Source organism: Anoplolepis gracilipes, chromosome 12, assembly GCF_047496725.1.
Source record: "Anoplolepis gracilipes chromosome 12, ASM4749672v1, whole genome shotgun sequence".
Lineage (NCBI taxonomy): Eukaryota > Metazoa > Arthropoda > Insecta > Hymenoptera > Formicidae > Anoplolepis > Anoplolepis gracilipes.
The window spans coordinates 6,154,559-6,166,929 of record NC_132981.1 but is presented as its reverse complement, the minus strand read 5'-3'; the positions used below and the strand labels follow the sequence as shown (position 1 = coordinate 6,166,929).

General features: G+C 32.0%; 1 protein-coding gene across 9 annotated transcripts in view; it reads right to left on the bottom strand.

Annotated features, from left to right (window-relative positions):
* LOC140671750 (trace amine-associated receptor 9) overlaps positions 1-12,371 on the bottom strand; it is a 61,592-nt gene that overhangs the window by 27,187 nt on the left and 22,034 nt on the right. For 7 of the 9 annotated variants that reach the window (XM_072903321.1, XM_072903322.1, XM_072903324.1 and 4 more), the window contains 3 exons: positions 10,064-10,352; positions 9,280-9,603; positions 7,563-7,688 (listed from right to left, as the gene is read on the bottom strand). In XM_072903321.1, the coding sequence (XP_072759422.1) occupies positions 7,563-7,688; positions 9,280-9,501 (348 nt within the window). In that variant the 5' untranslated portion in view covers positions 9,502-9,603; positions 10,064-10,352. The remainder of the gene's footprint in view (positions 1-7,562; positions 7,689-9,279; positions 9,604-10,063; positions 10,353-12,371) is intronic. The other 2 variants (XM_072903323.1, XM_072903327.1) reach the window with 2 other exon arrangements.

The window sequence follows — 12,371 nt, the reverse complement described above, 5'->3', positions numbered from 1 at the left end:
TCGTTGTATCTGCCTGCGATTTTTAATTTGTGATTAAGCAGTGTGTGACGTTGTTTTTTTAAATTCCTCGCGCATGTTGACACTACGGGCGAAGTTAAATTAACGCATATTATTGCGACGAAATCGTGAAACAGGATTTTACACAGAAATTAATATCATACATTATCATCAACAGCAGAACACAGTCAGTTTGTTCAGTTTAATCTCATAGATTTTTTTCAAACGTTAATAAAACTCTATCGTTTTTGTGATAAACTTGAAAATGTAATAAAATTATTAAAGTAAAATCAAATATAATATTTATATTTCTAGAATATTTTTATTTGAATATAATAATATAATTATCTTTTCTCTCGAATAAATTGAAGAGAAAAAAATTGCTTTTATACATATATATATATATATATATATATATATATATATTAAAAGATGTCTTTTTATCAAGGATTGAGTAAAGAACTCTTGAGAAAATGTGATTATTTAATAATTAAACGTTCGTCTTTAGATTGCGCATTATTTGATGGTCAATATATAGGTAACACTGTATTGATTATAGGAACGCATACTGGGTCAATTTCTCCTAACCCGGTCTTCGAACGTACTATCGCTAATTCGTTCTATAAACGTACATGCTTTACTCGAAACAAGCTGTGAGGCGCCAAGTGAGTAAATTGACGATTAGTATCACATAGCCAACTCTTCTACCCAGTCGAAACTGACCTCCGTGTTTGGCAAAAGAATCACAATTGTTATTCCAAACGTACATTAACGTATATTATATTACGTGAAATTTAGAATATATAATTTTAGAATGTATAAATTTTAAATGCATAAATATATCATCTTCTTTTTTTTTTTACTGAAAAATTATATTTTATAATTAATTTGATTGTTTAATAATTTTAAAAATGTAATGTGATACAAATATGATTCAAGCTATAAATTAAAAAAAATTTGGAACACATGTATTTTTTCCATCCATCTATTTTGAATACATATATTTTTTTCATCTATCTAACCTGCTAAATAATAAACTATTGTTATACTGAAATACAACTAGAAAAAGATTTGTATATTTGATCAGTTTAGATTTTCCTGCATATAAAAATTTTCCTTCTTTATTGAAAACAAGATTGCAGATAAATAAAAAATAATAGAATTCATTTTTTGAGAGTTATTTATATATAAGTTTGTTTCAAAGCAAATATATAAAAATTGTTCTCTAAAATCTTGTTTTCTTTCGATCTTCTGCTAAAGATAATAGGAAGAAGAAAAAGTACATACATTTGTTTCTTAAAAAGTTATACTTTACTTACAATACATGTTCCCTTTTATATAGCATATACATTCAACCTTATATTAGACAATTTTATATCTGTCTATTGTAGTATACCAACTCTATCAACCGTCATTTTCGGGCTCGATACGTCCGGTTCGATATGTCGGTTTGCTTTGAAACGGGACAGGATGTAACAAGATGTACACTATCGTGATTCCAGACACGTTCTATTTGGTAGAAGCTCGGCGAGACGAAGAAAAAAGAGAGAGAGACATGTATGTCGATCTCTGGAGAAGAAAACGGTCCCAAACATTGTGAGTCGCCGAAGGCGATAGACGATAGTGTGATTCGATGAATCGGTGATATCAGTGTATCCATAAAGACATAGTCACGATATGCAAGGGTGCGCGAATGTGTACCAAGTATAATTTAAGATGGTTGCCATGGTGACTGTTGGCGTACTGCCAAGAGAAAGCTCTGATAATCTGAAGAGGCCAGGATCGGTCTGGCCTCGTTTCGAGCTATCCTCGAAACACTCCGGGGAGACCTTAACCGAATATTTTCACCACAAACTAACTTACCCGATCTAGCCCCCAAGCAACCGCTAACCCATCGCGTCGACCGTCGTCGTTGTCGTCATCGTTGTCGTTATCGTCGGTCTACAACGAGAACTTTAATGGAACATCACGGCTAACTTTTATTTGGCCGCGACCGGAATAATTGCGTCGAGTATAACGAGCTCGATTTCTTCATTTGTGAGATGCGCCGTCGAAAGAACGACGAGCGCTAGCGTTTGGAGTTTCGCGAAATTGCATTTGTCTGGGCTCTTGGGCTGATTGCGAGCGCGCATCCGGAGAACGCTCGGTTTTGGTTGAAATTCGGTGCCACGGAAATTCGTGCAAATGCAAGAGCGCTCAGTTGTAAAAAATTTCACCATGTTAACAGAAGCAATGGGAAAATAAATTCAACAATCAGGTAGCGTTAATTTCTCGCTCGAAGATGGTAAATTTCAGGGATTTATTCCTCTCACATGGGGTTACGTAGCGTGCACGCATGCTACTGAATCTGAAATATATCATCGCCGTATCACGCACATGAAACGTGCCGTATCTCTCATAGAAATTCACGATTATTTCTATCGACACGATATAATTCTTCTACACGCATCGGCAATTAATTGAAACGAGCATTGGCATGGCAATTGGCATGCGCCGTTGGGACGTACATGCGGAGGGAATTGTGGAATATTAAATTTGTAATTGTATTACTGCCGTGGCGGTGCAAAAATTGTTCAGGTAGTGAAAAAAAGAAGAAAATGTTGCCGGAGCAGTAGCAGCAACGTCGTAGCTTCGACTACATCGTAGTTCGTTCTGCGGACAAGTAATGACATTATGCGGCTAAATACAGATAGCGAGCGCTGGGGAATTTACCAATAGAGAGTCTAAAGTTCGTTTTATGAAGCCATAATTAGCGAACGAACTTGTTAGTAAATTCTATCGTTCACTCTAGAGATAATATATTAAAGAGAAAATATTGTGTGACGTAAATTCTGATATATTTAAGCGATACAAACTTTCTATAACAATTATATTTAAAACAAAAATGCTCGTTTTTTATTTATATTATATAAAAAATTATTTTAAGAATAGTACATAAAGTACAGAAAAAAGTCATTTTAATTTTATTAAAAAAGGGTCCGAAATATTGTGCCATTTAAGAGATTATAATACTTTGTGTATCATAAGAATACCAAGCTGACAAACGTGTTAACATTGTAATATCGTAATATTGTAACGATTGTTTCCAGTGATCCCATTCGGGTGGATCGTTGAGCAAGAACAAACATTGTGTTAGTTTATCGAAGTTTACGGTTTGGTTTCAGGCGGATATCTGAATACACAAACCCATCGCAGCCGTCTGTATCTCGAGGTTATCACGTAGACATGAGAAATTGTTGCCACTAAGAATAGATTCTATGAATATCGAGTGACTAGAAAAGATCTTGGAATAGCAATTCGCGTATCATTTTTATACTTTTTTTATACAACAACGCGTTGTGAATCAACCCGTCCTCAATTACATGTATAACTACGGGCGATATCCGAGATGCAATAACAAGCTGCAGAATTTCGAATGCACAACTGCAGAATAATAATTAATATAAGCCGCAATAATAAAAAATCCAGTAGCTAAAATATAATACGTTAATTAACTGCTTATATTTACATGTTATTTTTAGTAAGAAAAATATTGTCTTAATTTATCAAATTCTAGACGTCATGGAATAATTAATAATTTTAAAAATTTAAAAACTGAGAATGTGTCAACAAATAATAATTTATAGAACACACACAATCGCTTTTATATTTCTGATAATTATAAAAAGTTAAAAAAAACAATTTTGTGTTAATTATATATTTATAATGATCAGTATTGCAAACTATAGAATTAATGAAAAGTGGAAATAAAAAAAAACAGCCGCTTTATTTTTTTTTACAATATCGACTTTAAAAATTCTGGAATTTTTCGAATAAAATTATAACACCGCTAAACATTTTCCACAATATATAAATGTGACATAGCGTGTCGTCCCTATGTACATACTATTGTTAAAAAATTCAACGAAAACAATAATATTGCAAACAATAATATATTACGAATACGTCAGCCGACGCAATTAAATATCGATATAAATGCAACATTTCATTTAATAACTCGGATGTTATTGTATTTTAGCCAAGTAGATACGAATGTTCTTTCACCGTTCAAATTCAACGAATGGATAAGTCATCCGCGATCGTAACGGAAAAGTAAATTAATAATATTGAATTCGACCCATAATATATAAACTATAAGTTGGCCGCGTTTATAAATTCGATTTAACTTTATTCATAATTTATGCCGATCAATTCGACGAAAAGGACACGAGATCGCAACTACGAGCATACTGTTAGTTGCATCGTCTTGATTTGCCGATCACGTAAAGTTTTACACTTTAGAACTTTAGTTGTTTGTACGTTCTCATTCTCTCTCACCAGTAGCACAACATCAGCACTATCGTTACACCCAGAGTTGATAAATTTCAACGCGCTCTCTTTGTACGGATAATGATACTGTGGATCGGATATATTAGTATTTTTACTTGTTTATTGAGTATTGTTAATAAATGATGATTTGCATATAATTATAATCGCGTATTTACAATATAATAGACCTCTTTTAAGACGAGGAGAAATTCAGAATTCTCAAGAAAAAAACTTTTTTTAAGGATATATTATATGATGTATTAAATTATAAAAGAAAGTGGCAGAGGTCGAGATGTAGCAGTGCATACAGGATGTTGTATCGTACGTGAGAACGATTCGAGAGCACGAAACAAGACTTCGCTTACAAACTGGAAATGTTAGCCCTCCGCAGTTCCATTTGAGAGATATACGGTTCAAAAGACTGGAAATAAGAAATGCACGCACATATGTTTTTCAAGACGAGACTACTCATACAGAAATATCAATGTTATGGTTTTATGAAATTCCTGTTGTGAAAATGCTGGGATCTCAACTTTGGATTTCGAGTTGATAGTTCTCGTAAAGTTTTATAGGATTGTTCGCAATAAGAAATCGAATCTGATCTGCATCTCTATACAGCTGTTACACATTTCTGTCGTACATGGTATACGCCATCTTCAAAAGTACCTCTTATCGGAATATTTTGTTTAGGTATATGTAAAGAGAAAAAAACGAGAGCTTGCACCAGTACATTTAAAGAGTTATATCTTATATTTATATTATTTTTATTATATTATTATATATATATGTATATGTTTTTCAATATGTAAAATAATTTGAGATATATTTTAAAAAATTGAAAATTGTTTTTTTTATGTACAAAAAGATATATAAAGATTAATAATATAGATAATAAAAGATCTATAAAGATTAAGATGCAGCTTGCAAACGTATTTTCTCTGTATGTATTATGTTTACTTTTAATCTTTGTTTCTCTAATTATCCAAGAATTTTTTCTAATTACCCAACATCTGCGTTCCGCGTCTGCTTATTAATTTTCTGCCATCTGCTTCCTCTCAGCAATTAATTGTACCGCATTTCCGCCGAATTTGCGACCTATTTTCAGCTACGTAGAAACTTGTTTTCTCCGTGTTTATTAATTCTCTGTGCTTGGTTTCCACTTATTATCACGTCATCTTTTATTCTTTTTGGCCACTTACTTGTCCTCTTATTTGTCCTCAAACACAATGCTCTTTATTAAAATAGTTTCTAGAAGTGTTTTAAGAAATGAAGCTATTTATTAACATACACATTGTATGAATAAACTGTCTTCTTATTAGTTTTAATATATCTATTCTTTTAATTTTGAGAAATTTCACAAATTATATATCAATTTTGATAAAAATATTTAAAATATGTATTTTCCTTGATTTTACTTTTTAATATTGCATAACATTATATACACATTATACGTATATATATTCTATAAATTATTGCTCTATTATAATTCTCAAAATTTGTTTGAGAAATATTTTTCATAAAAAAGAAATCTTCCTAAAATTATTTGCCATAAATTGTATTTTATTTATTGCAAGATGCTTGATTGACTTGTATTTTCTTCAACGTTATCATCACAATTTGCATAAAGATTGCTTCATTTCTTCACTCTATTCTCTCGTTTGAGTTGATAATTACATCTTACACTATTTATATACAGTTACAACGTATACAACTAACAAAATCGACGTAGCGTAAAAATCTTGATGGCATGGACATTATGCACGTCTCTGATCCAAACTCGAAACATCGGAAGACATCACATCTTAGATATGAGAAAAATATTTCGATATATATGTATATATGTATATATGTATATTATATTATCGACATAATGCAATATACATATTTCTGTTATATACAGATGGAGTATTACGGCGAAAATGCGGCAAAAATGATTTATTGTTACAGATACAAATGTAATTTACGATATTCAAAATGACGTCATTACCTTTCATATTAAGTAACTATGATATATTTTCATGTTTCAATCAGCTATTCTAAATCTGTTGTTTTTCTGTTTCATCTATTTTATATAAACATAAATAAATTAATAAATATTTATTTCATGTTTATTAAACATGTAATCCGCGTTAATTAATCGATTTCCAAGAAATTAAGTACTGTAAACAATATTATAGATAGGATGGTCTACGGAAATTTCTGTTATAATTTTTTCATTAAACTTCTTTCTAAATTTTATTACTCAGTTACTAAAAATTATATAATTATCTCAACAGTTTTACAGAAATACAAACGTATTCTTTATTGTATATAACTTGAAGTTAATTAAAAATATGATTATTACATTTCAGATAATTAATAGAGTGATACGGATATTTTACAAAATATGATATGTTTTTTCTACTGTTAAAAAAAAGAAATCTTTTTTCTAACATATATTAATTCGCAACTATTTAAATGCACGATAAATATTAGCTATAAATTATGTAGTATAGTATATATGGCAAATTTGCATACAATTTTGTGTTTACTAATTCTCCTCTCGAGAACGTTACGACAATTTCCTATTTCGGCTAGATAAGCAAATACGACGAAATTCAGGATCTATACTGGCGGAATGGCGCACTTTGGAGTTTAGCACGTGCGAAATGAAGAAATATACGGTCACAAATCAGGCTGTTACCTCAGAAGATGGCGAAGAGAACGAGGGAAGGGCTAGGAGGGAAAGGTGCAACGCGTAAAGATTATCGCCAGGAACTCCGATAACGTCGCAGCCACCGACTGGTGGAGGAAATAGCGGAAGAAGTGCCGGCTGCCGGAAGCGCAGCCGTGAGTTTCAAACGATAATAATTTCCTGCCAAGCATCGTGAACACCATTCCAAGATTTCCTATAAATTCCTCGATTTCTGGCAAAGAAAGCTGTTGAGATATGCAAGGTTATTGAACGGCTTCTTAATGCGTATAACATTATAAGAGATATCGTAAGCTCCAATATTATAGTATCAAAGGAACATTTATTACAGTGTATTATGGTGCATTACGGATATAAAAAACCGCGTTGCTACATAATCGATACATTATCAGTTTTATGTTCACGCGATATTCATTTTTGTAGTTAAAGTCAAATGGAATAACAAATACGTCGATTGATTTTTTGACTGTATATAGCAAAATGGTATGCTACCACGACTTGTATATAATAAACAAACATAAATTTTTAATTAAAAAATATAGCTATAATATATCGTAATAGTTACCTGAATTTGACAGACAACTTCGCCATACGGCCAGCATCCGTAAACAGCTGGTAAGAAACCAAAAGGTGTCACTAAAAGACCAATCGCTAAGTCGTTGCTCGCTAAACTTGTCAGCAGATATCTGGGCTGTGAAAGAAAGTTGAAGAGAACCTGTTGATTGTCTTGGTCAGTGTCAGTGGACGTCGTTGTACTAAACGATTGAATTGTCGTATAACGTCGCGCGACATTAATTCCATTTGGAAGCATGTAGTAAGAAAAAAATATCGATTGACTTAACTAAAATTCCATTTAATTCTTTGTGGATTACCTTTGTAAGCATGAATTAATATTAACTGATTTTTTTTATTTAATTTAATTTTGAATTAATTCTTTAATTTAATATTAGATATTTTTAACGAACTATATAACATGTGTTAATAATAAAAAAAATTAATTTTTCAGATAAAATAAAAAATATATGTCTCAGTCTTAACAATACTGCTTTCTATTCTCAGCACTAATTGCTTGAATATTTACGAAAATTACTTTCATATATATATAACGCTATGTGATTTCTACTTTTGCATAAATTATGTAGATCTGATACAAGTACGAAGTTTATAATTAGAATGAAAAAACTTTAAAAAAATTCAGTGATAAATATTTATAGCATAGAAAATTATACATATAGTTTCCAAAAATAAATTTGACAAATTATTTGAAAAAACGTTTCCTCAAAACCATTCAGATGCAACGAAATAAATGTATATCGTTGAATACGATACAACCAAAGGTAACCAGTTTGTATATTTAGCTCACCAAAAAGATTTACATATTCATGAGGAAGAGAAGCGATGAATACTATGGAACAACATATTACACACTGAGCTCTAATAAATGTATTCTCAATTTTACATATTACGACACCATCGTGGACCGGAAAGGTTTAATTAATCGAGTAGACGGAAGATGGAACATTCGCACGAATAATGTCTAATTTTTTTGCGGCCGTCGTCATTAGTCTCTACAACTCGACGGTACTCATTTAGAATCCAGAAACATGACCATCCCGTATTTCGTGCAGTTAACCATTTCAGACTAATTTACATAGCAAGAAGAGAGAAATGAAGAAAATACCGTGGACCTTTCCATCACGGGCTATGAATTATCGCGCTGACTAAAATCTTCATACATCCACATAACTAATATTTCGCTTACTGTAATTCTCTTCACAAGATATACACAAAACAAATATAATATTAATCATATCATATCTTGCTATTTTCCTTTTTAGTGAAATGTTAATTTTACTGAATTCTCTTTGATTATATTAATATTTAACATAAAATTGTCACAAAAATCTATGCTACTTTTTTAAAATGTATTTTTAATGAAATTTCTGTCGAGAATTAGAAATTATTTTTTATAATAATATTATTATTATTATTAATTTAAATAATATTAATATTATAAATTTAAATAATATTATTATTATTATTTTAAATTATAATAACATGTTATTATTTTAAATCATAATAACTCTAGAAATATTATAAAAAATAATCTCTAACTCTCGACAGAAATTTCATTAAAAGATTTTATAGAGAAAATGAATTGAAAGAAAGTAAGCCGCGAAATGTTAATTTCTTTCAATTCATTTTCAACAAGACATAAAACTTGTCAAGAGGATTGGTCCATTCATCATTAAAAATCTAATTATACATGCAATATTACTTACCTGTGCATGTATGTACTTGGTATATCGCCTGCTATTGATAACGCATATCACTAGAAGATTGGCGCACAGAATTCCAAGACTTAGCAGTAATATTAGTGTAGCTCGTATCAGTTCTCCAGGACCCGGACCTGTCCAAGTAGCTTCGGACGTGCCACCTCGCCAGCAGCTGCTGTTGCTCAATGATGGTGCCAACAAGATTGTCTGTTTGTGTTCCATTGTCATCGGTTAACCGCTTATTTCCCCACGTGACTACGGTGCTGAATCTCCAGACGAGACACCCGTGTCTCGTTCGAGGCACACGTACTTTGTACGTTTCTGAATGACCTATCAAACAAGATCTTATGACATTTATCATTTTATAGATGATTGCAAATAGAAACATTTAATATTTATCTAATTATTGTAGATACATATAAATTTTCATCGTAATATTTTGTAATTATTTTAGCAGGTTATCGATTATCGTTTATAGTGCAAGAATAAATGCAAAAATTTTATTTTTAAATTGTGTTATATATGTATGTGTATATATACGTATGTGTATGTATAAAAAATATTCCAATAAAAAGCTGGCAAATAATTTCTACGTTGAAAGCATTAAAAATATTGTTTGATTCTTGAAATAATCTCTACTTGAAATAATCGAAAAAAGAAAATTCAAACTTATTTTAAGAACGAATATTTTTTCTGTCAATAAAATTCAACGGTTGAAGAAATTTAAGAAGTTAAAAGAAAAAAGGATGGGAGCGACGTTTCTCGACGATCAAATATTGCTGCAACGAACCTTTCATCCCTGTCGATCGCGAGTTTTCGAGAACCTGTCTCGCTGATGGCCAACCAATTTTTTTAAACACTGCTTCTTCATCGTCGAGAGCGTCGAGGATCTGCACGATTACGAGCGTGTGAGCGCATCTGATGACGCACTCGAAAGACCAATCGTGACTCACGAGTCCTCCATGCGCATCTGAAAAACGATGCGTGACTTCGACCTCTGGTAATGCACCCTTACTGCACGATGCATCGCAGTTTGCATCCACCGCGTATACGGACGTGCGGAGACGAGTCGACGAGCTCTGTAAAGGGAGAAAAGATACGGTCCCGGATAAAAATACTATAAAATTCAATTTGCCGCCGGCTGAATTTACGCTCCCTCTACGCGCAAGTTACAAAGTCGAACCGGAGAAAAGTTCTACTTGACAGTTTGCAAGCTGTCGCGGTTGTTTTGCCGTCTATGTATCAAGTAAAATTTATGATAAAATAAGATGAAACTTTATTTTAGGCGTACTCTAACTGGTAAATTTCTCGGTAAGTAAATGTCAGCTGTTGTGGAAGAAGTTTTCGGGAGTGGTGCGCATGTATGCAGAAAGAACAATATCTTCGCATCTTAACTCAGGACTAGGAGAACTAGAAGAAATAGTATAATGATAGATCATGTGTTTAGAGGAAAATTTGTAAATTACTCGTATATTACGTATATCATAAAATGTAAGCGAAAGCTCTCTTAAGGGGAATTCGATTTTAACCTACAATGTATACATTAAACAGTAATTAATCTCTAAACTCAACTATCACTTTTTGTGTGTCCATCAGTGATCCAATACTGTAGAGAGCTCTCTACGGAATCACAGACTGCGTTACAAACTTGCACGTTTCCGAGTTGGCGTTTGCAACGTTTTATTTACTCTTACCCGCAATATCTCCAACAATCAACTGTACGGACGCATCCTGCCACGTTTCCGAGAATTTTATTTGTACCGCGTAAACGAACGAAGTCGTTCGTCCGCGAATCCGACGTTGATCGATCGCAAGCATCAATTCTGTTCCCGCGGATGGTGAATCGATGATGCGTTACGCATCATCCCGAAGCCGAATAGATCTCTGTGAATTCATACGGATCATACGCTTCCGTAATAAGCTCGACTCCTCGGGAACTGTGAGTAATTAATTATAAACCTTTAACGCTCGCTGGTCGTAGGAAGCCCATTTTCCGTTCTGATATATGGATGATGCGCGGAAAAATTAATATTCAAAAGGATCTGTTTGCAACGCGTACGCGTCGAAATGGCGAAAATGGAAAAATTAATTGAATCTCAGCAGGCTAGAGATTGAGCTTTACTGTTCACCGCGAGTTTTGTTGAAAGAGAACACATTACCAGTTAATATTATCCGTCTGATTTTCTGATGATAATTAATGTATTGGTCTCTAGCGAATGAGCGGACAAATAATTCAAAATTAATGTGAAATTAAGCGGTTTAGCGAGATGAGTTTAAAAACCTAAATTGTTAAACGGATTTGACTTTATTTGTCTACTAGTGTTGCGATTTAATAAATCAATCATTTATTATATTGTTTTATATTTACTATTACGCTAATTGTTTAAAAGCTCATTTGCAACATTTCAGTTAGCAATATATTAATAATAATATGATTTGCTTCATCTCATGATATCATATCGTATAACGTCCGTTAATATGTCAGTAATAACAGTTTTCGAAAACACGAGACGCAAACAATTTATATTGAGAATCCGAAGTTGAGAAAATCAGGATACAAAAATTTAAAAGGTAAGAATTTATGGATAATAATATTTATCCGTAAAATTAACTTATTTCTCTAAAAGCAAAATATAATATTATTCTAATGCCATTAAAAATATTACTTCATGTCTTTGTTTCTGTCTAAAATATATATATATATATATATATATATATATATATGTATGTGTTTGTGTGTGTGTGTGTGTGTGTGTGTGTATGTGTGTGTATAAGTCAATTTACATCTAATCATAATTTATACATATAAACATTTTATTTATTGTTTATCAATATGTTTATTTTTATTATTTTTTTTTTACTTCACAGTGCGAATTTTAATAATTTATAAGCAATATTTATAAACTACATACATTTTAATAATATGCAACAAAAACATTGTGCAGGAATGTAAATATACTATATTGTTATATGTTTGTACAGTACATTTATTTTCCAAGCGGCAATATATGGCCGTGAGCGTTTTGCTGGTGAAGACACATTTCAAAATGAAAAATCTAAAAACTGCAGTCAAACTCGCCAGCAGCCCGAATGCGATA